This window comes from Phyllostomus discolor, chromosome 10, assembly GCF_004126475.2.
Source record: "Phyllostomus discolor isolate MPI-MPIP mPhyDis1 chromosome 10, mPhyDis1.pri.v3, whole genome shotgun sequence".
Classification (NCBI taxonomy): Eukaryota; Metazoa; Chordata; class Mammalia; order Chiroptera; family Phyllostomidae; genus Phyllostomus; species Phyllostomus discolor.
This window is the reverse complement of record NC_040912.2, coordinates 45,548,768-45,575,090: the sequence shown is the minus strand read 5'-3', so window position 1 is coordinate 45,575,090 and position 26,323 is coordinate 45,548,768. Positions and strand designations below refer to the sequence as shown.

At 36.0% G+C, this 26,323-nt stretch overlaps 1 protein-coding gene across 5 annotated transcripts in view; it reads left to right on the top strand.

Annotated features, from left to right (window-relative positions):
- Positions 1 to 26,323, top strand: part of RELN (reelin) — a 567,213-nt gene that overhangs the window by 347,535 nt on the left and 193,355 nt on the right. For all 5 annotated transcript variants that reach the window (XM_036010728.1, XM_036010729.1, XM_028525327.2 and 2 more), the window contains exons 12-16: positions 16,900 to 17,051; positions 22,778 to 22,890; positions 24,213 to 24,421; positions 25,144 to 25,272; positions 25,912 to 26,021. In XM_036010728.1, the coding sequence (XP_035866621.1) occupies positions 16,900 to 17,051; positions 22,778 to 22,890; positions 24,213 to 24,421; positions 25,144 to 25,272; positions 25,912 to 26,021 (713 nt within the window). The remainder of the gene's footprint in view (positions 1 to 16,899; positions 17,052 to 22,777; positions 22,891 to 24,212; positions 24,422 to 25,143; positions 25,273 to 25,911; positions 26,022 to 26,323) is intronic.

The following is a 26,323-nucleotide window of genomic DNA, read 5'->3' as shown; positions in this document are numbered from 1 at the left end:
CAAAGCTATCATTTAGAATGGAAGGGCAGATCAAGTGCTTCCCAGATAAGGTCAAGTTAAAGGAATTCATCATCACCAAGCCCTTATTAATATGAAATGTTAAAGGTACTTATCTAAGAAAAACAAGATAAAAACTATGAACAGTAAAATCACAACATATTCACAACTCTCAACAAACCAAACCTAAAAAAAAAAAAAAACCCACAAAGCTAAGCAAACAAGTAGAACAGGAACAGAATCACAGAAATGGAGATCACATGAAGGATTATCAGTGGGGAAGGGGAGGAAGGAAATGAGGGAAAAAGTACAGGAAATAAGTAGCATAAATGGTAGGTAGAAAATAGACAGGCAGAGGTTAAGAATAATATAGGAAATGTATAAGCCAAAGAACTTATATCAACAACCCATGGACATGAACTACGCGGGAAGGGGGTAATGCTGGTGGGAGACGATGTGCAGGGTGGAGTGGAATAAAGAGGGGAAAATGAGACAACTATAATAGCATAACTGATAAAATATATTTACAAAAATAAAATAAGGAAAAATGCATTGCTATAATATGGATTTTTTTATATAATCATTCAGCCAAAATGGTAACATTGTATGTTTTTACTATTCAGATTCTTTTTTAAAAATCTTTTTTATTGCTGTCACCAGAGTATTCATGTTAAAGAACAACTCCACAAATGCAATGGATATTAGATTATTTGAATAAAGACAGCGTGTTACAGTCTTCCCCACCTACCCATATTAGACATTACAGAAAATGAGCAAATGAATTTATCTGTAATAACTCTATAAAGCAAGGAAGTGTGGCCTAATTGTATCAGAAATTAAGGATTACACAAAAAAGAAATAGAGAGGAGAAAGGAATTTGTTGGAAAGAGGAAACTATAGCCCAAAATACATGTTGAAAAAGACACTAGAAAACGTGTCCCAGTGCTGCTCCAGATCAGTGATGCTGGACGCAGAATAGGACGCGACTCTGAGGTGCTGCTGTAGGCCCTGCCAAGTAATGGGCCCTCCCTACACCCACTTTCCAGCATAGATCTTTCCCTAGGAACAAGCAGTAGATGTGGACACTTGGAAAGGAGAAGCAGGGCAATGCCAGGAGACTGGAAACCTGAAAGGGATGAGGAGCTACCATGGCTGTCCACAGCCAAGGGCTCATCTTATCCTCCCCATTGGTGGCCATTTATGTACCCAAACTAAGAGAGAATAGTAGAAAAAAATTTAAACAAATGATCTAGAATTATCAAATCTGAGTAAAATCAACTTCATAATAAACATCAAACTAAAGAACTGAGAGCTGAGGAAATGGAAGTAACAAACTAAAATGGAGACTTTATGAGGAGTATAATTAATATCCTCAGAGGAGTCAGAGAGCATACAGTGTTTGTGAAATTAAAACAGATTTTGTAAAGAAATAAAAAATATGTGAGAAAACAAACTTGGAGAATTTTCTCCCCCTAAATATCAGTATAGTCATAAGGGAATAACAAATTAATGAGTTGGACATTTGAGTCTTGATATATTTCCAAAACTAAGGTCGTTAGATGTAAGAAAGAGAGATGTAAATGATGGGCAGTGTGCATTAAACATTAAAATAACAGGACTTCTAATATTAGAAATAATAGGACTTCCAGAAGGAAAGGTCAGAGGGAATATATTGAATGAAATAGTCAACGAATATTTATTATTGAAGAAAAGTTCCTGAAATTTACAAAAGAGGAAGAAAAAAAAAACCTCTGAATCAAAACACTTAGCAACGTGAGTGGAAAAATTCTCATTGGGAGAAACTAACAGAGGAAATCCTAAAAGCTTCTAGTTGAAATTCATTGTACTTTCCTTTGTAGCACTATGCCTAAGTTTTTAAAAATGAAACAGTTATTTTAATTTCTGAGAGGAAATTATTTGGAACATAAAATTCTCTGGAGAAATATCATTCTTTCTAGGGAAAATAAAAGCCTTTTCAGAGGTGCAAGGTTCAGAAAGTTTACCCTGTGGAAGAATTGCTAGACGATGTGTGTATGCCTGGAAGTTAACTCAAGAGGAGATCTGAGAGTCAAAAAAAGAGTAATAACCAAGTAAAAAATTGAGGTTTGTAGTTCAGTCTAAATAAACATGTGTGGTGGTGGTTGTTTTTGTGAATTGAATTTATTGGGGAGACACTGGTTCACAAAGCCATACAGGCTTCAAGTGTATAACTCAACAAAACATCATCTGCTCACTGCATCGTGTGCCCATTGCCCCAAGCAAAGATATTCTATCCCCCCTGCAGCTTCTCCCCCTTTGCCTACCTCCACCCACCCGTAACCCCCTTGTTCTGGCTGCCAGCACACCGCGTCAGTGTCTATGTGTTATGTATGTGTGTTTTTTTTGGTTAATCCCTTCACCTTCTTGTTACTGAAAAAGTTTATTAAAAACTTGGAATCAAGCCCAGCTGAGAGGTACAAAGAGAGGTTGACAAAAAGAGAGGGAGAATAAGGAAGTAAAATACTGCCAAAGTTTTTAACTTGCCTGTAGTGAAGATAGACATCTTGGTTAATTTGCAATGTTAATACAAAACTGTAAATGTAAATATGTGTGTTGAAAAAATCAGATAAGCCAACACAGGTTTATCTTCAAAAACTTCAAAAACACTAGGTTAACACAGAATAGAGGACTTAGTCCAGCAAATTTCAGGAAAGTGAAACAAAGTGAATAAATAACAGAGTGAATAGGAAGCAAACAATTTGGCAGGAATCAGTGTAAACATATCAGTAATGATACATTTGTGTGAGTTGTATTCATTTACTAAATGAGATCCTCACAGTAAGTTTTTTTTAATCAGCTATATATTCTCTACTTATGAGAGACCTAAACTAAAATAACACAGGAAGTTGAAAGTCAAGGAAGAGAAACTAATATTCCAAGCAAATGCAGCAAAAGAAGCAAGGAGGCATATTAAAATCAGATATTTAAACCAGATTAAATAAAATTTATCCCATATAAAGGGGTATTTTATGCAACAATATATCATAGCACTTTGTAAAACACATGGCACATAATAAGCTAGCAAAAAAGCTTTAAACATTAGTTGTTATTCCAACTCTAATTACTATCAGTAATGGGACATGCCCAGAAAAGAGCTCAAGAAAGTTTGCTCATATTCATTAATGAGATATAAAGGAAACACAAACAAAATTAAATGGGCCATTTAAACCCCTAAATAAACCACAGAAATATGTCATTAAGAAAAAAAGACAATTATACTAGTTAAAATGATAAGTGCGTATCTATTGAAACCACAAAGGTGCTAAACTAGATGAGAGTAAACTTGTTGCAAGCTGTTAAAAGACACATACTACTTCTAACTTGTTCTGTTTTGCTTTTAACCTGGTTCTAACATTGCTTTATTTTTTTTTACTTTTTTATTGTGTATCTTTTTATTCTTGTTTATTCTATTACAGTTGTCTCAATGTTCCTCCTTTGCCCTCCTCTGTCTAGTCCCAATGCCTACCACCACTCCCACAAGCCATCCCCACACCATTGTCCATGTCCATGGGTCATTCATGCATGTTCTCTGACTAATCCCTTCCCCTTCTTTCCACCATTCTCTCCCACCCCCTTTCCCCTGGCAGCTGTCAGTCTATCCCTGTCCCCATGTCTGTGGTTCTATTTTACTCATTAGTTTATTGTGTTTATCAGATTGCTCATATAAGTGAGCTCGTATGGTATTTGTCTTTCACCAACTGGCTTATTTCACTTAGCATAACAGTCTTCAGTTCCATCCATGCTGTCACAAAGAGTAGAAATTCCATCTTCTTTATTTGTGCTGGATAGTATTCCACTGTGTAAATGTACAGTTTTTTAATCTGTTCATCTACTGATGGACATTTAGGCTGTTTCCAACACTTGGCGATTGTAAATTGTGCTGCTATGACCATAGGGGTTCATAAATATTTTTGAATTGGTGTCTCAGGATTATTAGTGTATATTCCCAGCAATGGAATTGCTGGGTCAAAAGGCAATTCCATTTTTAATTTGTTGAGGAAATTCCATACTGTTTTCCGTAGTGACTGCATCAGTCTGCATTCCCATGAACAGTGCACTAGGGTTCCCCTTTCTCCACATCCTCACCAGTACTCATTGTTTGTTGATTCATGAATGATAGCCATTCTGACAGGTGTGAGGTGGTATCTCACTGTGGTTTTAATTTGCATCTCTCTAATGGCTAGTGATGCTGAGTATTTTTTCATTCACCTATAGGCCCTCTGTATGTCCCCCTTGGAGAAGTGTCTGTTCAGGTCCTTTTCCCATTTTCTAATTGGATTGTTTGTCTTCCTGGCGTTGACTCATATGAGTTCTTTATATATTCTGGAGATTAAACCCTTGTCTGATATATCATTGGCAAATATGTCCTCTTATACAGTGAGTTCCCTTTTCATTTTGCTTGTAGTTTCTTTAGCCATGCAAAAGCTTTTAATTTGATGTAGTTCCATTTGTTTAGTTTTTTTTCCCCCTCTATTTCCCTTGTCCGAGGAGATACGGAGACAAAAATATTGCTACATGGGGTATCCTAAATTTCACTGCCTATGTTCTCCTCTGGGACTTTTATGGTGTGACAACTTATGTTTAAGTCTTTTATCCATTTTGAATTTATTCTGGTATATGATATAAGCTGGTGATCTAGTTTCATTTTTTTTCATGTGCTAGTTCAGTTCTCCCAACACCATTTGTTGAAGAGGCTATATTTACTCCATCATATGCTTGTGCCCCACTTGTCAAATATTAATTGACCTAGAAACATGGGTTTATTTCTGGGCTCTCTGTTTGGTTCCATTGATCTATATATCTGTTCTTATGCCAGTACCAGAATGTTTTTATTACAGTGGTCTTATAGTATCATTTGATATCAGGTATTGTGATCCCTCCAACTTTGACCTTCTTTCTCATGATAGCTGTGGCTATTCAGGGTCTTTTTTGGTTCCATATAAATTTTTGAAGTATTTGTTCTAGATCTGTGAAATATGCCATTGGTTAATGATTAACATCATTTTAATATGAATTGCACTGAATCTATACATTTCTTTGGGTAGAATGAACACTTTAATGATGTTATTCTTCCAGTGCATGAACAGAGTATATGCTTCTATTTATTTGTATCTTCCTCAATTCCTTTCTTCACTGTTCTATGGTTATCTCAGCATAGGTCTTTTACCTCTATGGCTAAATTTATTGTTAGGTACTTTTAAGTTTTTGTTGCAATAGTAAATAGGATTTTTTCTTGGTTTCTCTTTCTGATAGTTTATCATTGGTATACAAAAATGCCATTGATTTCTGAATATTTACTTTGTATCCTGCCACTTTGTGGAATTCACTTATCAGGTTGAGTAGTTTTTTGGTGGAGTTAATAGGGTTTTCTATGTATACTATCATGTTGTCTTCAAATAATGACAGTTTTACTTCCTCCTTTCGAATCTCAATGCCTTTTATTTCTTCATCTTGTCTGATTGCTGAGGCTAGGACATCCAGTACTATATTGAATAAGATTGGTGAAAGCAGGCACCCTTGTCGTGTTCCTGATCTTGAGGGAAATGCTTTTAGGTTTTGCCCATTGAGTATGATGTTTGCCCATTGAAGTATATTCCCTCTGTTCCCACTTTACCAATTCTTTTTATCATAAATGGGTGCTGGATTTTATCAAATGTTTTTTTCTGCATCCATTGATAAAATCATGTGACTTTTGTCTTTCATTTTGTTTATGTGATGTATCACATTTATTGATTTGCAAATCAATCCATCCTTGCATCCATGGAATAAATCCCATTTGTTCATGGTGTATTATGTTTTTAATGTATTGTTGGATCTAGTTTGCAAGTATTTTGTTGAGGATTTTAGCATTTGCTCATCAGAGATATTGGCCTATAATTCTCTTTCTTTATGTATCACTGTGATGTTTGACTCTGCTGTAAGCCAGTGTCAGATGCTATCCACATCTGGCTCTTGGCTGTCTTTTTGAATCTTCAGGTGATCCACTGTTTGTGGCTGATTCCTCTGGGTATGGCTGCTCCCAGGGTGGGTCAAGCTGCTCTGAAAAGCTAGCATTTACCAGCACTGGATCCAGAGGTGTGTTAGCAAATATCCCAAGTCACCACAGGATCCACCTCTGCCTGTCTCTGCCTGCTGGCCTGCTGTCAATCTTAGACTAGCCACAGACCTGACTGTTTCTGAGAGGGCTTCTGGTGGAAATAGGGGGCTGTGATTTCTGGATCTCTCATAGCAGGTGACTTTCAGACTTCAAGAAAGATAGTGTGTGTGTTCCCTTTCTTCTGAGCCACTAGTCTGATTCTAACTGGGATATTTCCCTGTACTTGGCAGGGCAGAGCCCCTAGTAGGCTTCCAGAACACAGATTTTGTGTCTGCCACGTGCCAGAAGGGTGTTTCTGTGGCTTTCCCATGAGGGGAAAATACAAGTCTGTCTCCCAGGATAGTGTATGGATTGGCTACACCTACCACCAGTCTCTGATTACCCTGAGTCTATACTGTCTCCTCAGCACAGGTTAGGATGTAGGGTGGGAGAAAAAAAAAGAAAGAAAACAAAACAAAATATCAAAAAATATATCAAAAAAGAAGTTGCTGAGTGAGGCAAACAGGATTTCAGAGGTTGTGACAAGGGGATTTCCAGGGAGTGTGGGGAGCGATTTCCCACAGGGCAAAGTAATTAATTTTCCCTTGGGAAGAACTAGGTCTTCTCAAGAAAGATGGCCACTGTGGAACTCAGATGTTTCTGGGCCCCCAAAATCCCACAGCTGCTCTGCCAAGACTCTCCCCAGTTCCTCCCACTCCAGACTCACCTCACACAACTACAATCCACACCACCCTCCCCTTGCTGGAGCCCAAGGTGTATAGCCACAAACACAGAGCCTATGCTTTGCCCCTTTGAGGAAAAGGAAAAAAAGAATTAAAAAAAAAGAGGTGGTACATTTTTCTCCAGCAGTTTTCATCTCTCTGTAGAGCAGAGAGTACCCACGGTGCAGAATCCTTGATCTTCTGATCTGGATGTTCTAGGAATGTCCCTTGTGTAGATTTTGTGGACCCCCCCATTGTGTTTGAGTCCTCATTTTTATTCACCCATTCATTGATGGGAACTTGCCCCTGTCTGGCTGACTAAAAGGCTCAACACCTACCAGGACCACTTCTGCATTGAATGGACTTCTAGGTGTGGGTTGCATCCCATCAGGGCACATACAGGAGGCCACCTATTGATGCTTCTATTTTTTTAATTGTTGTTCAATTACAGTTGTCCCCATTTTTCCTCCATTGCTCTCCCCTGCCCTGTCCACCCCCTTCTCGATGCTTGTGTCTCACACCAATGCCTCTCCCCCTCTCTCCCAAGTCCATAGATTATATCCTGTATACATCATCTTCTTTCAAGTCTCATATCTTCCTCATAGGGTGGGTAAAGGAAGGAAAGTGTCCAGCAGCAAAATTGTAAGACTAGATGGTGGCAGGACACTCATGCCACTCCCTCCAATGAGCCTCCCACTTGGGCTCCCACTGCTGCACTCACTCCATGGTCTCTACAGCCAGTGCCACCCCAGCGACCTTTCTCTTCCCCCAGTGCTCCCAGCTCCTCAGCCAAACCACAGCCTCCACATTCATACTCTGCCTCATTCACAGTTCCAGCAGCTCCCAGGGTCTGAGAGGCAACAGCCCCCTCCCTGGCTTGTGCCACAGCCCACAGACCCTATCTCCCAGTGGCCATCAGGGTGTGTGGCCCTGCCCAAGTTAGAGGACACAGAGACAAGTTTGGGCACCAAAGTGTGGCCACTCTGGTGGCTTCTTCCCAAGGAGCATATTGTCATTTCCTCAGATTAGCTCCTGCTCTAAATCTGCATAGCCAGATACACTGGGCTGGGTGGCAGTGGCAGCAGTTCCACCAGAAGAGCCCTAGCCATCTGTCCCTGAGTGCCCTTAGAGGCAGACAGACACATGCATACTTGCACACACACCCACACACTCCATGCTCACACTCACTCACTCCTGCCCTCACTCACACTCAGCTGGACTTTTGAGTTCATTGCTCTGTAGCTGAGCTGCAAGACCAGTCCAGGGCTGGGAGCAAGTGGACAGAACTTCCAGCTACTCTGCAGCCATCTTGGAACCTCTTTAACATTGCTTTCTATTTAAGCAAATTATTTTTATCTTTAAAAATTATAGCCCTGTATGGCATAGCTCAGTGGATTGAGCACAAGCTTCGAACCAAAGTATCTCAGGTTCGATTCCCAGTCAGGGCACATGCCTGGGTTGCAGGCCACAGCCCCAGCAACCACACATTGATGTCTGTCTGTCTGTCTGTCTGTCTCTCTCTCTCTCCCCCCCCTTCCCTCTCTATAAATAAATAAATAAATAAATAACTTTAAAAATATGTAAACAGTGTTTGCAAATAAAAAAGCTCTATAGGATTAGTTAGACATGCTAAAATTATTCTGGAACTCGTTCATATGCATTCTAGGCCATTTTTTAATTTGCAGCATATTTACACAACATGTTTGCCCTTGGCACTGCCATTCTTGAATTGGTTAATTGCCCCTTTCCCCTCTACAAACCAGCTGTCCATATGAGCATCCAAAATATAGCCACTGGCTCCCCATCTGAGACGACCTTCTTTACTGAAGTCATATGGAAAAAGAGGATGAAATCTGAATTCTTCTCAAGTGATTTGATACCTGAAATCCTGGGGCAACATTAGCCAGTGATAGGATTTTTCTGTTGAAAATATCAGAGTAGGTTACTGGCATTAAAATATCCATATGCCCACTTCTTCAATATGTCTTCATTTTCCATATTCCTTCCTTGGTAGTTGACCTCATCAACACTGACCACAAGACAATCCTGAATATCCAGGAATTTGTGTGAAGAACAAAACTCTGATACCTTAGAAAGAATAGCTTGGGATTGTCTGCACTCTAAAACATATCCAGAAGCATTAGGAGGCTGAAAATTTAATCCCTCAGGCCCACAAAGTAGGCTAAATAATATAAATATCTATTACTATATTTTGAAATTCAACAATAGAATAATGACTAACTATAGCTTGTCATGTACATAAAAATATTATATGGCCTGTTATAAAGTATTAATAATAACCTGGAAAGCATGTACATTATTAATGTAAGTGAAAAAGGGTACAATACAAAAACATTCATACACCATTATTACAACTCTCTGGAAATATACATGTAAAAATATAAGAAGCAAATATACTAAAATATTATTTGTTTTTGTCTCTGGAGTAATGTGATTATGGGTGATTTTTCCTTCTGGTCTTTATATTTCATAATTTTTCAATAATGAGAATATTGTTATCATAATAAAAAACAAATAGAATTTATTTAAACTTCAAAAAGGCCTGGCTGGGTGTCTTAGTTGGTTGGGGTGTCATCCCATACACCAAAAGTTTGCAGATTCAATTCCCAGTCAGGACACATACCTAGGTTGAGGGTTTCAGTCCCCAGTCATTGTGAGTGTGGGAGGCAACAGATGGATGTGATGTTTCTGTCTCTCATCAATGTTTCTCTCTCTCTTTCTCTATCTCTTTCTCTCTCTCTCTCTATTCCCTTCCTCTCTCTCTCCAAATCAGTTTTTTAAAGACATATCCTTGGGTAACAATTAAATAATAATAATAATAAATAGAGGAGTGTTAAGAATAATATAGGAAATGGAGAAGCCAAATAACTTATATGTATGACCCATGAACATGAACTAAGGGGGGAATTAATGGAGGGAATTGGGGTATCCGGTGGAAGCAGGCAAAGGGGAAAACAAGTGGGATGATTGTAATAGCATAATCAATAAAATATACTTAATAAAATAATAATAATAAATAAACTTCAAAAAATATTTCCAACTGTACTTTTTAGAATGACTTATGCAAGTGTCTTTTCTCAGGCCATAGCCATCACTTCTATGAAATCTTTTCCTAAATAAAACATAAAAATAAAAAGCTAGTAGTGGCAAATACTTCCCATATGTGAAAGAATACCTAGAATTTTAACACACCAGCAAGACATAGAAAAGATGACAGATGGGAAACATGATTTATCCTAGGACCAAATTTCCATTCTCATCTTTGGCCTTGCTGACTCTTTTCAAATGGTCAGAGAGAGTAATCTCTGAACTGCTAACTTATTTCCAATTCCCTCCAACTTCCAGTCTTGTAGTCCCATTCTACTACCATCCATACTCTATTAAGATAGCTGATTTATAAGTTTTCTCTGAAGAAGCTCTTTCGAGAAATATATTTAAAAATAATTAATCCAAAATTATGGAAAAAATTTTAGCACAGACAATGGTTTCCTCAGGTCAGTCACAACTTAGTTTCTGATAGGTAATTTAATAAAGAGACCAAAATGCAGATGTTAGTTATATATTTTAAAGACATTGCTTGCAAAGTGGGATGAAATGTCTTTCTTCAAATTGAATGCTCTCTAATAAAATTAAGAAAAAAAGTAATATAAAATGATTTTATATTTTATTCCTTGTTCTAGAGAGATAGTACCAAAGAATCTTACATATAACCATTGAAAATTAAAACTGCATATAGACCAGAGAAAGCAATCTCCAATTATAGCCTTTTCAATGTGAGTTGATTATTTTATTAAAAATAGGCTTTAAATTTAGAACTCTTTAGAACAGTTTGGGCATTTTCTTATTATTTTCTATAAATTATTCCCTCTGTCCTACCAGAATTATGTTACCCCTGATTAGAATACTTTTTCCAAAATACTTATAAAGCTAAAGAGGGATTTTATTTAAGCTTGTAATTCAGGGTAAGTGAATTGAAAATAGATTGCCAGTCTAAATTAACATTGTATTAAATGGGTCTTCTTTTTAATAGGCATGTTTATTTTTATTAAAGCAAAACACACTTTGACAGGCAGATAACAAACTTGTAATAAATGTAGGGGCCCAGGTAGATTGTGACCCAAATCTCAATACAGAAGACCCACAGGTAGAAAAAATGCAAACTTTCAGCTAAGTATCTCCTTGCTTAAAGATATTTAAGCAAAAACATTTTACATACTGTACTGCAACTTTGTCCAGGATTGTTTCTCTGCTTATTCTAGTATGAAAAATATACACTTATTATATTTTAGACATTCATCTTAATTTCTGCTTTCATGTAATATTTTTTTAAATAGCACTATGGTTTACAGAGGGGGAGAAAAGGAAACTGACATTGATTGATAGTATAATGTCCCATGCAATACATTATTTTCTGTAAACATTCTCCAGAGTAGGTCATATTTCTGTCTTATTGGTAAGGAAGCTGAATGCTGTTTACCATTCTAAAGCCAATATTTTTATGAATGTTAATCCAGGGAGAGTATAAAAAACATAATATGTGTAATAAAAACTCTAAAATGAAATTAACTTAAATGAAGTACAGGAGAATCAAAAGAAGAACATAACTTTTTGAAATGCAATTAGTACATTCAGAGAAGCTTTCAAATAGAGTTCATCCTTTACCTTCCCCTAAGCTCTCCTGATAGAGGGAAAACCTGTAAATGTAATGGATGTGGAGAAGCCTTCAGTCAATGTACACACCTTGCTAGACATCACAGGACTCATACTGATAATAAACCTCATGAATATAAATTAATGTGGAAGGGTCTTTACCTCTAGTACATCCCTTATTAAATATCAGAGAATTCATCCCAAATACAGACCTTATGGATATAATGAATTTATTTAATCTCAGAGAATTCATAGTAGATTAAAGACCTATGAATTTGGCAAATGTGGGATCTTATAGCCAGGCTTTATTCTATATTTTAGTTCAAACCTAAGGTTGTCAATTGGTTTAATATATTCTGGAATTTATAATAAAACAGTTTTTCATAGAAAATGTAAAATGCTCTATTACCTTTAGAACCCTTTATGCCAATAATAGCAGGAAATAATCTGAATAAATATAAAACCTTTATTGCCTATGTTAACATTCTTAGTATTTTCATCAAACTATAGTGAAATCATTTAGATTTTCATTCTGAATTATGGTACATATAAATTAAATACCATTTAAAACTCTTTTTATTTGAATATCATTTGATTATTTCAAAGCAAATGTTTAAAATAAAAATCAAAGTCCCTATGTGAATCTCATTTCCTACTGTTAAAGTATTCATGTATATATATCAATTATATATATATATATATATATATATACCAACCCCTATTAATAGACAAAGAAAACTGTAAAAAATGTTTGCATAGTTGTTAAAGTGTTTCTGAAAGATAAATTTCTAAAGGGAAAATTGGAGAATCAGATATGTATGTGTACATACACATATGTATGTATATATGTAATCTTTATTTTGGTATTCACTGCCAAGTTTTCCTTCAAAGAATATATATGATACTTATTTTAAGCTCATGAAGGAAATTTTTTGTTTAATTTTAGCTTTATTGATATAATTTGGCATGATTTCTTTTTTTATTTTTAAACAATACTCTATTATGCTATTACAGTGGTCCCATTTTTTTCTCCCCTTTGTATCCCTCCACCCTGCACCCACCCCCTACCATTATTCTCCCCCTCCCCCTTAGTTCATGTCCATGGGTTATACACACAAGTTCTTTGGCTTCTCCATTTCTTATACTATTCTTAACCTCTTCCTGTCTATTTTGTACCTACCATTTATGCTTCTTATTCCCTGTACCTTTTTCCCCATTCTTCCCCTCCCCATTGCCACACCTCCATGTGATCTCCATTTCTCTTCTTCTTCTAGTTTGCTTAGTTTTTGTTGTTTGTTTGTTTGTTTGGCTGGGGTTTTTTTTTTTTTAGGTTCTGATGTTGATAGTTGTGAGTTTGTTGTCATTTTACTGTTCATAGTTTTGATCTTCTTCTTTCTCTTAGATAAGTCCCTTTAACATTTCAGATATTAAGGACTTGGTGATAATGAATTCCTTTAACTTGACCTTATCTGAGAAGCACTTTATCTGCCCTTCCATTCTAGATGAAAGCTTTGCTGAACAGAGCAATCTTGGATGTAGGTCCTTGACTTTCATGACTTGTTATACTTCTTTCCAGCCCCTTCTTGCCTGCAAGATTTCTTTTGAGAATTCAACTAATAGTCTTATGGGAACTCCTCTGTAGGTAACTGTTTCCTTTTCTCTTGTTGCTTTTAAGATTCTCTCCTTATCTTTAAACTTGGCTAATGTAATTATGATGTGCCTTGGTGTGTTCCTCCTTGGATCAACTTCTTTGGGGCTCTCCCAGCTTCCTGGACTTCCTGGAAGTCTATTTTCTTTGCCAGGTTGGGGAAGTTCTCCATTATTTTTTTCAGAAAACTTTTCAATTTCTTGCTCTTCCTCTTCTCCTTCTGACACCCCTATGATTCAGATGTTGGAATGTGTAAAATTATCCTTGAGGTTCCTAAGCCTCTCCTCATTTTTTTAAATTATCCTTTCTTCATTCTGTTCTGGTTGAATGTTTATTTCTTTCTTCTACTCCAAATCATTGACCTGAGTCCCAGTTTCCTTTCCTTCACTTTTGATTCCCTATGTATTTTTCTTTATTTCACTCTGCATAGCCTTCACTTTCTCTATTTTGCGATGATACTCAACCATTTCTGTAAGCATCCTGATTACCAGTCTTTTGAGCTCTGCATCTGATAAACTGGCTATTTCCTCATTGATTAGTTCTTTTTCTGGAGCTATGTTCTGTTCTTTCATTTGGGCCATATTTCTTTGTCTCAGTGTACCTGTTACATTGTAAAGGGTGGAGCCTTAGGTATTCACCAGGGCAGGGTAACCCACTTCACTGCGTTGTGGCACTGTATGTGGGGGAGGGGTCAGAGAAGGAACACTGCACTTGCTTGGCTCTTGCCCTGCTTTCAGTCACTTCCCCCTACTATCCACAACCAAATTGAGCCCTTCTGTTACTGATTCCAGGGTGGGTGGGTTTTTGTACATTCTAGGAATCCATAGGTCTCTCCAAGAACTATTCTTTAAGTCTGGGACTTTCCCTGGCTGCCACAACCCCCACAGGTTTTTTCAGTTAGAGGCTTTGGGCTTTATTACCTCATGCTGGAACCCTGGGTTTCACTGTCTGTCTCACTCCCCAGTTGTTCCTCCTGGGTTTATGTTCACATAAGGGAGGGACTGCCAGCCACTGCCTAGCCTGACTCTGCCTCTCCTATGAGTTTGGATGAATGTTTCTTCTTTAATGACTTGGTTGTCAGACTTCCATACAGTTTGATTTTCTGGCAGAGGCGGAGAATGGTTTACTTTTAAATTGGTAGTTGTCCTTCCTTTGGTTGTGGGAGAGGGCAAAGTATATCTAGCTATGCCTACCTCTTGGCTGAAAGTCTCTCTTATTTGTATTTTATTGAGAAATTTAAAATTGTAAACTCTTCAAAGTGTACGTCATGGTGATTTGGTATATGTATATATTGTGAAAGAATTTCCTCCATTTATTGACACATCATTGCCTCACATACTCATCTCTCTTTTTTTGTTAATAACATTAAAGCCCTATTCTCTAATATCATTCTTAAAAGGAATAAAGTTTGATCCAATTCAAATAATTTTATTCTCAAACCATACAGAACAGCTGGTAGGGGAACCATCAATTTTCCAGTGAAGAAATTTCTTTAAATTATTTTTGCTTGCAAAAAATATTTATTTTTTGAAATAAAAAATATAAAGTTGTATTTTAAAAATATAAATTAAATATTATTGTGATTTTGCTATCTCTAAGGGAAATAGTTGCCTTAAGGCATTTTATTGATTATTAAACATTTTTCTGTGTTTCAACTTATCCCACTCTATAATAAATAATAGATAGCACTGTATTTGTAATAAATAATTTGGGAGCTTTATTTTTAGAATTAGTCACTAAAGAATAAATATAAATTGCTATGTTGTACAGAGCTCTCTCCCCTAGGCAGATATTTCTTCAAATGCAGTTCACACAGAACCACATTTCCTTGGAGAAAACATAATTTAAACCATACAGATCTAACATTCCTATTCAGAGAAATTGCCATGCCATCCTAGATATTGCTAGCATTGTAAAGCTCCTCCAGTACCATTGCTGGCCTCAAAGGTTTAGTTATCATTTTACTTCATGTAATTGTTATATTAGAAGAGAGTCAAAGATCATATCATTTTATAACCAGAGTTAACCACAATTTTGCAATTCTAGGAATCAGAACTGTAAAGTCAAGGACTGAAAGGCCCTCCCCAAACCCCTCAGTAGTTGATGGAGATCTGAGATCCCTTCTAGGATACTTTGCCTTCAGCTGAGCTCAAGCCAGTGCTTCTACAAATCTATGAATGAATGAGCTTGTGCTACAACAGGCTCCTACTGAATTTTTAATAAGTGCAAGATAATTTATTCAAGGTGATGAGACTTATACAGAGTGATTTTCAGACTTCTCTGTGCTTCTTTCTCTTCAAAATGAACTAAACTTTTCATTTCACTTGATTACAAATATTGGGGTTTCTAAAGAAAATAATTTCACTTGGTAATCTAACAAATAGCAGAAAAGTAAAGTCCAATATAGAGTAAAATTAGAATATGTTGGATTTTAAAGGAAAGATTGAAAAGAACTACACAGTCTGAATTATATCTGACAGAATTCTGTAGTAGAGGTCATGAAAATAATTCATTTGATTAATCTAGAGGAGTTATTCACTTACAACTAATAAATAAGAGAAGACTACTAATCTCATTTTTCACTTGAATAGAAGGTTCTTTTAGTCCATGACAATTCCATTTTTTTAATTTAATGTTTAACTTTATAAATGGTCTAAAGTATATAGATAACTAATAGCAGTCATTATATGTATCATTTATAACCTTAACTTGTTCTGTGGATCAGTAGGCTGTGTGGTTTAATTGGGAAAATGAAACAAGTGAAAGATCAATGAACCAGTATGAAATTGTCTTGTATGAGTCAAGAGGGCTTCCTGGTTAATTTACAATTGTCCAGTACTATTAAGAGCTTCCTCAAAAAGTTATTTATTGTGCTCCTGAATGATTGACATAATCTTTTAAAATATAAAATAATAGCATTTTCTAAACATTTTGGTCACAAATCTATTATAAACTGGAATACTTCAACATAATCACCCTGACACACTACCCTCTTTAGAAATGTAACTACTAAACTAACAGCAGTTTGGGGCTTGGTGGGGAGAAAATGGAGACAACTATACTTGCACAACAATAAAAAATGTGAAACAAAAATAAATAAATAAACTAGCAGAAAACTGAGAATCAGAAGATCTTAGTTTTAGAGTCAAATGGGTGGTTAGCCTTAGGCAAGTCACTTACTACTGTGTGTCCCAGTTTTCTCCTGTAGGCAAGTTAGTTGTGTGACTAACACTGGCCAAATTAGACATGACCATAGATGAATACTAAAGAGAAACAAGATTTTTAAATAGTACATGTTTTATTGTCTTCTACATATACAAATACCTACTTGACAAGACCCAGTTTAAATTCCATAGCCTTTTTTGTCCGCTTTTATATCTTTTCATTCTGTAGTTATTTTTTGATGTGCAAAACATCATATGAGTACTTATGACATTATGATACTGCTTTTTTATGGTTTCCTGTTTTCTCTTTTCGTTTCCCACCTCAATGGTAAGTACTTTGAGAATAAACACTATTAGTGAACACTGTATACAATGTATTGATTAAATTTATCTTTTTATGGAAAAGACCATAATTGTAAATAGAGTGTGTTTAAAAGTTTGTTCATTATCTAAAATCTGCAGTACCACATTTGTGTTTCAGAATTACTCAATACTCTGTTCTTCATTAAAATAAAAATTATACTTTTTAAAGATTTGACATAATATTCTAATACTTAATGAGTCTCTTTATTTTTTTTTAAGATGGGACATCTTGGGAGCTGTCATTGGTACAGAATGTGGAACAATAGAATCAGGTTTATCAATGGTCTTCCTCAAAGATGGAGAGAGGAAATTATGTACTCCATACATGGACACCACTGGTTACGGGAACCTGAGGTTTTACTTTGTTATGGGTAGGTACATTTTGAACAAATTTCATTGACCTAGGGAAAATTCTAGGCCAGCACCTATTCCTGAGGAAGTAAGATTATTTGTTGTCTACAATATAAAATGAAAATTCAGGAAATATGAGTTCTACTGGTTGAGCAAAAGGCTGTGGTGCTCACACCTGCTTCAGATGAACCCTGATGGAACCTTCCTGTAAGAGAGCTAGTTTTGGCATGCCATGACTAGGCCTGAAGACAAAATGGCATAACCCCTTCCTCACCACTTCCTTTGTGGTCATAGCTGAAAAGACAATGGGAAAGAACTGAGAACAAACTAACTCCCCTGTCCAATGTCCTAGCTTTTAAAAAACAGTGCTCCAGGTGAGTCATTTGTTTTCATGGGCATAATTCTTTTTTTATGGGAAGCTAAGAAAGAAAAAGGTTTATAATATCTTATAGTACTTTAATGATATTGTCTGCTTTCTAATAGATTGGCAAACGCAAAGAAAAACAAGTGTTCATAAGACGTAGGTTTTTCTTCAAATTATGTGGAGCATATAGTTAAAAGTTTGGAAAAATATTCAAGAAGGATTTAAAGGGTTCAAATTTTTGACCTCTCAAATTTATCATTTTAGTCAACAAGAGCACAGTTACAAATTCTTTCACTGGATGTCATTCCAGAACTGTGAGTAGCTGTCACATGCCTTTTTTTGTTGAGTGACTGGGAAAGCACAGGCAACACCTGGAAGTTAAACAGGAAATAAACACTGTCAACCTTTGATCTTACTGGTATAGATGTCAGTTCATCAGGATAAACAGGCCTTCTGAGTGTTAGCTTAAGCACTGGCTGTTACTTGCTCTCACATTCCTTCCTTTCTACAGCTCAGAGCAGCGTGGTGAACTTCAGAGTGTATAATGCTCTCAAACACATTACCTGTGCGATGCTTCCTCATATCCAGTGATGATCTCTTTGACAATAGGGAAGTTATACAAAGTACAAAATATAATCTTCCTACCATGAGGATATCTTCACCTTGACTCTGAAATTACTTGTATATTTAAAGACCTAGAGCTCATTTCCTTTAAATAATTAGAATTCAAACTGGCTCTCATTATATTAAAAATCATTCCTGGGATTAAGCCTTCCCCCCCCAAAATTTTAGTGAACACTTAATATGCCAGCCTAATTTAAGTATTTTCCCTTTTAAATATTTTGACATAATGTATTTGAATTCTTGATTTTTGTTTTTGTAATGAATCATAGTATATCAATTCAATTCAGTGCCTTTACAATAAGATATTGTCATCTTTATATGAGATTAAGTCATCTTTAATTCTTTCTGGTAAAAAAGCAGATTATTAATGAATCAATGAAAATAATATTGACTGAGGTAAAAATTCGTTTGAATGAGCCCAAGATACATTATCCCAAATAAAAATACCTTCATTCAATTTAAAAAATTAATTCATCCTATTGAACGTATAGAGCAGTGAACTAGGATATATGGAAAATACAATTGGGGGAAATGGTACCTAAATCAGAGTTGCTGATCAGTGAGTCAGTACATAAAGAGTCCTCAAAGCAATACCTAATAAATAGTTAAGACTCACTATATCTTTGGTTTATTATTATAAAAACTATAGACAGATTTCTTGCCCGCAAGTAACACCTGGACTATAAGAGAGAATGCAATGGGCTGTAATGGAATGAAAATGCTATGAAAGTGCAGAGGAAGCTCTGGATAATTGCAGTAGAGGGATTAGGGTAAAACCTTATGGAGCTAGCATTTGAACTTGGTCATGAAGGATGGACATGAGTTAAATTTAAAGAAAGAAGTTAGAATCTAAACCAGCATTTTGAGAAAAAGCACAAGTATGAAAGTATATCATTTGTTTGGAGCTGGGTGACTTTCCCAATATAAATGAATGGAAAAATACATAATGAAGTTAGAGAATTGAACTAGAGCCAGATAAGTGATTTTCTTTAATGTCACACTAAGAAGTTTGGGTTCTCTTTTTCTGGGTCACATGGAGCCATCATATGATCCCTGTCAGTTCTGTCATATATTTTCATCTGTGTTTTAGATAAATAATTCTGGAAGGAGTATGTAGTAGAGACTGAAACAATGAGAAATTAAAAGATAAGAGACCAGTCAGGGTAGGGTTGCCAGATTTGGAGGAGAGCCTATTTAAGTTTGAATTTCAGATAAACAGTGAATAATTTTGATTTAAATACCGTTCATGCAATGTATTTTTTTCTGACATCCCTAAGTTAGGAGGCTACTGCATTAGTTCAAGAAACAAAGGAATTATGGCAGTGATGGTGGTAACAATGTAAAGAAGGGGATGAAGAATAAATAATTAAAGAAAAGGAACCAACTGAGGTTCACTCCCAATTGACTGTGAGATTATGTCATCAGTATTGGAGAGGACACAGATTTCTCTCCTGGATGACTAGAAGAATGGGGTTATTCCCCAAAGAGAAAGTGTCAAAAATATAAATAAATAAATAGCAAGTGTAGAGTGGAAGGTTTTTATTATATTAGATACGTTGAGGTAGAGGCTTCTGAAAGGCCATATGAAGGTAGAGGTTCTACTCAGGATCTGCATCAGACTTGAAAGTCTGATACAGGTGATAAGTGGAGCCACTGGAGTCTCTGTGTTCTCCCAAACAGAAGGCAAAGTAAGCAAAGGACAGGAAAAATTTTTAGGGGAGACACTCATCTAGGTGTACAGGAATGAAAAGAGTAGACAAAACACAGAATGGACATGAAGATATGCAGGAGGAAGGTGTCATTCTCCCCTAACGGAGAAAGGGAAGAAAGTGATTCAGGGGTAAGGTTACAGGGAGGTGTTCACCATAGAGAGAGGTCAACCTGGAGGAGAGCTGAGAGCCCACCAGTGATGCCCCATGGTATGGTGCCTCAGAAGCCAAAGGCCATAGAGTTAAAAAGAAATAAAGACACATATCACTGAAAGAGGACTGTGCCTTCAGGAAGCTCATCAGTAAATGGAAGAGTAGGGTATGGATCTTGAGGAGAAAGCAGGACAGTAGGGTAAGATAAGACTGGACCTATAGAAAAGACTTTAAAACTTTAATAGCTGATGCAGAAGAAAGCAATGTGGGAAGAGATTTAAGGTATGCTAGACAATTTATAAGTGATCCTTCATTAACTATGGCTCCTTAGAAAGTTAGTGGCTGATTGTGTATCTATATCAGATTACAATCCTCCTTTTTAGACCATGCCTATTTGTTCTTCCCAGTTTCTACTGTGGCTACCGTTTCTGGAAAACTTGCTCAACTTTCAAAATTTGGTACAAGGTATATTTCCTTCATCTGTGTATTCATTTATTCAACACAAAGTCATTGAAGGCCAATATCCAGCACTATTCTTACAGTTAGAATGCAGTGAAGACAAAAATAACCTAATGCCCATCATTCCTTTATTATTTCTTCAACAAATATTTATTGAGCATCTCCTGTATGCCCAGCTCTTTTAGCCAACACTTATATCTCTTTTCTTTGAATTTTGACCTCAGTTAAGACAGCACAACACAATTTACATTCTTTCATGTGTATCAGTTTTACAAACTTTTTGTGGTCAGGATTTATTTCCCCTTCTAACCCAATATCCTGCACATAGTAAATAACAAAATAACTTTCCTAGTATAAATGCCTTAAAAGCTACTTAAAACACAGTTTTAAATATTTTAAAGTTGACTGTCCATCTAGTTTTTATTGAAAATTTCTGTACTTTAATTGCTGTATAAAATGCCCCTTGAGTCATACCTTCCTACAATACATCAAAACATATGAAGCTGAAGAATCCATATCTTTCTGTAGGAATGTCTGTCACTGCAGCTTCACAGAATTGATAAATTGCCCCCAGAGGGAATCTTTCAGATAAAGTCTGTCATCGTTTTAAAGTCTTGGCTCCTTTTGGACTTTCTTATTCTGCCATTCTGGGCTGAATGAGCTCCCACTTGTGTTTCAATTCTCTCTGAAAAGCAGGTGCAGTACACAAACTTTGTTCTTAAGACAGCAGAAAAGATTTACAAGGAACCAATTAGTGAAATTAGAACTGAGGGTTCACTTCTTATGTCTTCGGGTGTGGTGCTTTAAACCTACAATGCCTGTAACCTCTCACATTGTATTGTTCTTTTTGGTAAATCTTTAATATGTACCCCATATGGAAGTTACATTTTTAAAATGGAAATTTAGTTTTCATGTAGATCTTTCTCCAACAGACTGCCATTGGAGAATTAACTAGCTATATTCTCTATAACATAAAAATATATAATGAAATGCTAAAAATATGGTATCAGATGTCAAAATCATAATATTTTCTCTACAGGATGAGGTCTACATTGTCACCATATATGGCTTCTCTGTTCTCAGTTCAGATTACTTAAATCGGGAAATTTTTATTGTATACCAAGTTATACATGTCTAGCAGTTGTAACATGCCAGATTTCAATGCTTCACAAAAAACCAAGTTATTTCTGTTACTATGATATTTCTTCTATTGATTAGATTCTAGCTTTCTTGCTTAGCATCATATATCAGTGATGTTTCTCTAAGATAGACCCCAATTACCCAGGTTGAGAGTGATTCAGACATTTACAATAATTGACTATTTATTTACTTATTTGCTTATATAGATGGTAAATGTCAACCATTATTTGTTGATTTTGCTAGATTAACTCTCAGATGGTAACCTTATTTGGAGGTTTGAGGTTGCTTTACTTTTACTATAGATTGTTAGGAATAGAAATTGCTTATAGATAAAAATTAACATTGATGGTGATTGGAAAAGTTTTTTGAAAGACCATATAAAAATTAGAAAGTAAATGTTATAAGTTTTGGACTTTAGGGATATAATATTTGCCAGGAAATCCATGTACATACCTATATTCCTACCATTATGGTTGGTTCTGTAATAAAGGATAATAGTGGTGGTGAGAGACTTCTACTTAGACATACAATTCTTTCAAATATAGGTTATGCAGACAGTTGGTAGAAGACACAAATAGTATTGGCTGAATGCAGTAATGAGAAGATTAGAGGGTCAATGGCTAAATGACTTAAGATTGGATTGTGGCTTTTACACTACTTAATGATCTTTAGTTTCAGGTACCTGCTCTATTATTAGTTTTATCATCAGGATGCTCTGAACTACCTCTCAGTTCTGATGTTCCGTCATTTTCTATGACTCTAAAGTACAGTGATAAGGAATAAACTACTCTGTGCACAACAATTACATGAGGTACCAAAAGTAAAAATAAAAAATATAAAAGAAGTACATTTAAAACTCAAACACCTAATATGTGTTAAAATATTACAGATACCATATGCAACAATTTAAATAACACTACTTTAGAAATCTTTAATGCAGTGAGTCACCACACTTTTTTTAGACTATAATCAATAGCTTCTGAAGTCTGGCCATAAAGACCTTAAATATAAGGAAGTAGTGGTTCAAATATGGACATGAGGTCATACCTTATTGCAGAATATTATTTGAGTAATGTCATCAAGCAGATATTTACTTTGGCCTTCACAAATGTCTTTATCTTTAGCATGGCCTATCTGAACTCTCTTCATATTTTTTCCTTGGGTCTGGTTATCTTTGTTTAGGTTTATTCTTAAATGACATCTGGATTCTATACTTATATTCTGAAGTTTAACACTATATTTGACATGTTTATGGGTATAAGTTGGTATAACAATTTAAAATGTTTATTTTGTGCAGGAGGAATTTGTGACCCTGGAGATTCTCATGAAAATGATATCATCCTATATGCAAAGACTGAAGGGAAAAAAGAACACATTATTCTGGATACCCTTTCCTATTCTTCATATAAGGTACACATGCTAATGCATGCACCAGATGGTCCCACCCTAGAGGTCAAATTCAAAATAACTGAGACCAAGCTAAATACACAGGATCACTTTCTCTTCTAGCAGTGCAGGAAGTTATCAGATTTCTTTAAAAGTGACATGGTCATTTTAACATACATTTTTTTCCTGATACAAATAAAAAATGAAGTTTAATGAGGATGAATGAATTATAGCCCATCAGAGACAAAAAGGTGGAGTCCAATACATGGATTGACAGTTATTCTTGTTCCCAAGGAAGCCCTAAAAGTGCCTCTAATTATTTAGCTTCTCAGTCTGGCTATCAGGCATAATGAATTTTTATTCAGCATTTTGAAATTTCCTAGAAAGAAAAGATTAAGAAGTAGAGATTTTTATTGCCTCTGTTTTTTTTTTTCTTTGCTAATTAGAGCCACTGAACTTGACCTTTTTCTTTTCCCTCTGGATTAGAACAGGTGTTGGCTCTGGTATTTACAAACATCTTAAGAATTATGTGTGATGCTTATCGTAAGGTATAGAATTACTCTTTTCTAATAGTAGATTTATGTGTGCTGAGACTAAACCCACACATTCATTATTAGTTAACCTCCTCTCCACATTGATGCCACCCTAGATAATTTAAAGAGCTTGAACACAGCCAGCATCTAGCATCTCGTGGTTTTAGTTAGGAAGACAGTAGATAAACATTGAGTCTAGAATAGGAAACTATCACAGGGTAGGGTCACCCAAGTTTCACCACTTGGGATTTAATGGTGGACTACTTTTGTAGATGTGACTCAGTAGGGTTACACCTTCCTGTGTACATCTGCATGACTCAGACCACATCAATTATGTAAGTTATCATGGATTATCTCATTGGCTCTGGCTGTTTCTGCTCACAGTCCTGTTTTCAGAATACCTACTTTGGCAAACCATTATTAGTACTATATAAATTTAGTTTAAAAGAGGACTGATGATAAGTGTGAATGTCAAGTTGCCTTTGTCTTATGCTAAGGTATATAAAATGGATACATATGCTTTAATAACTTTTAAAGACCTTACACCAACTTATCTTCAGGAAGAGAGGGCATGCATGATCAGTCACACACAGAGAGTTCTAGGTGTCCGCAAAGGAGGAAGTCTGTGTGACTAAAGTGAATGACTCTCTGAGGACAGCATTTTCTACATGAAATAAAAAGTGCAACATGCAAGGCATTGTGCGGTGCTTAAAATGGCAGAACATACACTGTAACTGCAAGACTGAAATCTAAAATTCACATGGACTCACATCAGGAGGATTATGAGTGATTTTGGTTTCTTTTGTTTTGAAGGTTCCATCTTTGGTTTCTGTAGTCATCAGTCCTGAACTTCAGACTCCTGCTACCAAATTTTGTCTCAAGCAAAAGAATCATCAAGGACATAATACAAATGTCTGGGCTGTAGATTTTTTCCACATCTTACCTGTTCTTCCTTCTACAGTGTCACACATGATACAGTTTTCAATTAATCTGGGATGTGGGACACATCAACCTGGTAACAGGTAGGAAGCCCTACTTTTGAGTGTGTGAACTAATTTAAAAAGAACACATTGACTTGGCTATTAAATCAGAGAAACATCTCAGTAGGTTTTAGCTGGAATTTTAATAAATGACCCATTAATAAAATACACACTCTCAGTTAACATGCAGAGCATGATTAGATAGATTTTAAGTAGGAATTACTACATTGTAAGAGGTCAGTCTTAGATATCAGAGGTGTTTGCACATGCTGTGGCAGCCATCCATTCCGACAGATTGCTGAGAGAAAAGAAAAAATAACTGAAAAAACCTTGAACTCATCTTGGCTAGTGACCCCCTAATAATAGGAACATGAATCAATTAGCACTTCAACAGCTATGATTTCTCAGTTTCACTTGAAGTGTTGTTCATGTCCTTTCTAAGAACTTTGTCATTCACAGTCACAGGATGTAGTGGCAATGTGAGACATGGTAATTGCCTTGCCATCTATCAAACACAGGAGCACAAACTCAAGTTACCATTTACTGTCTTTAAAAGAGTTTGTTTCTGTCACTGATTTAACTGCTTGCCCTTTGAGAGCTTGTCAGACTTTAGTGGAAATGATAAACAGTCATTTCAGAAATAGCATCTTTAAATATTTTATCCTAGTTCTACAGGTGTTTAATGTACTTAGCAAGAAATGACTAATTACATTTTATTTTTTATATTTGCCTCTCTCATGTTGTGCTTGTTTCTGTGTTACCAGTGTCAGCTTAGAGTTTTCTACCAACCATGGGCGTTCCTGGTCCCTCCTCCACACTGAGTGTTTACCTGAGATCTGTGCCGGACCACACCTCCCCCACAGCACTATCTACTCCTCTGAAAACTACAGTGGGTGAGTAAATTCTGAGATATGAAGATATTTTAATCTATGTTTCAGACCCAAAATCAATGAGTTAGCCTGAGACTAGTATTTTTGGCTTAATAGACAAGGAAGTTGCCCTCTCTTCTCAGGTAATGAGGTAATGAGGAAGTTGCCCTTCTCTTCTCAGGGAAGTTGCCCTCTCTCTTTTCAGGTAATTTAGAAGTGATCTTGTTTAAAAAAGGAAGGAAGGAAGGAAGGAAGGAAGGAAGGAAGGAAGGAAGGAAGGAAGGAAGGAAGGAAGGAAGGAAGGAAGGAAGGAAAAGTAATCAATGCTAATCAGTACCCATCTCTGCACAGATGCTTATCATAGATTACTATCTAACCTCTGAGTGTTAATGCAAAAAAATTCTAAAAAGAATGTCTAAAAACAAAATAAATATCATTTGCTACTAAGAACAAACCCACTATTCTAGTGTGATATAGATATTTTTAAAAGTGACATGTTTGTTTTAAAACTAAAAACAAAGTCTACAAGTGAATTTTAAAAGTTTATTACCAAACTTTAGTGCCACCGCAAGCACACAGAGACTAGAATATCAAAAGCATGTAAAACAAATCTAAAAGATGTGAATAGTGTTGTGGAGCTATTTTGTGCTAAATTTCTTGCAGGTGGAACCGAATAACGATTCCCCTTCCTAACGCAGCACTAACCCGGGACACCAGGATTCGCTGGAGACAAACAGGACCCATCCTTGGAAACATGTGGGCAATTGATAATGGTTAGTTTATGCCTGTCTTAATCACATGCCATTGATGGAGAGTCTTCCTGTGCTTTTGTTCATCAGCACAGACTTAATCACATTTCTAAGTCATGGTCTTGTGATTCATTAAACGCCCTTTCTTCCTTTTCTCCTTTGCATTTCATTAGAAGCCCAAGGATGCACAATCAGAAAAAATAAGGCAGTGCAGTCAGCAATATTAGATGCTAGAATGTTTCAACATACATAATTTTAAAATGCATAAAGCCCTGAAACTTAAATTCACATTGATGACAAGAGATATTCTAACATTTTCTTTGGAT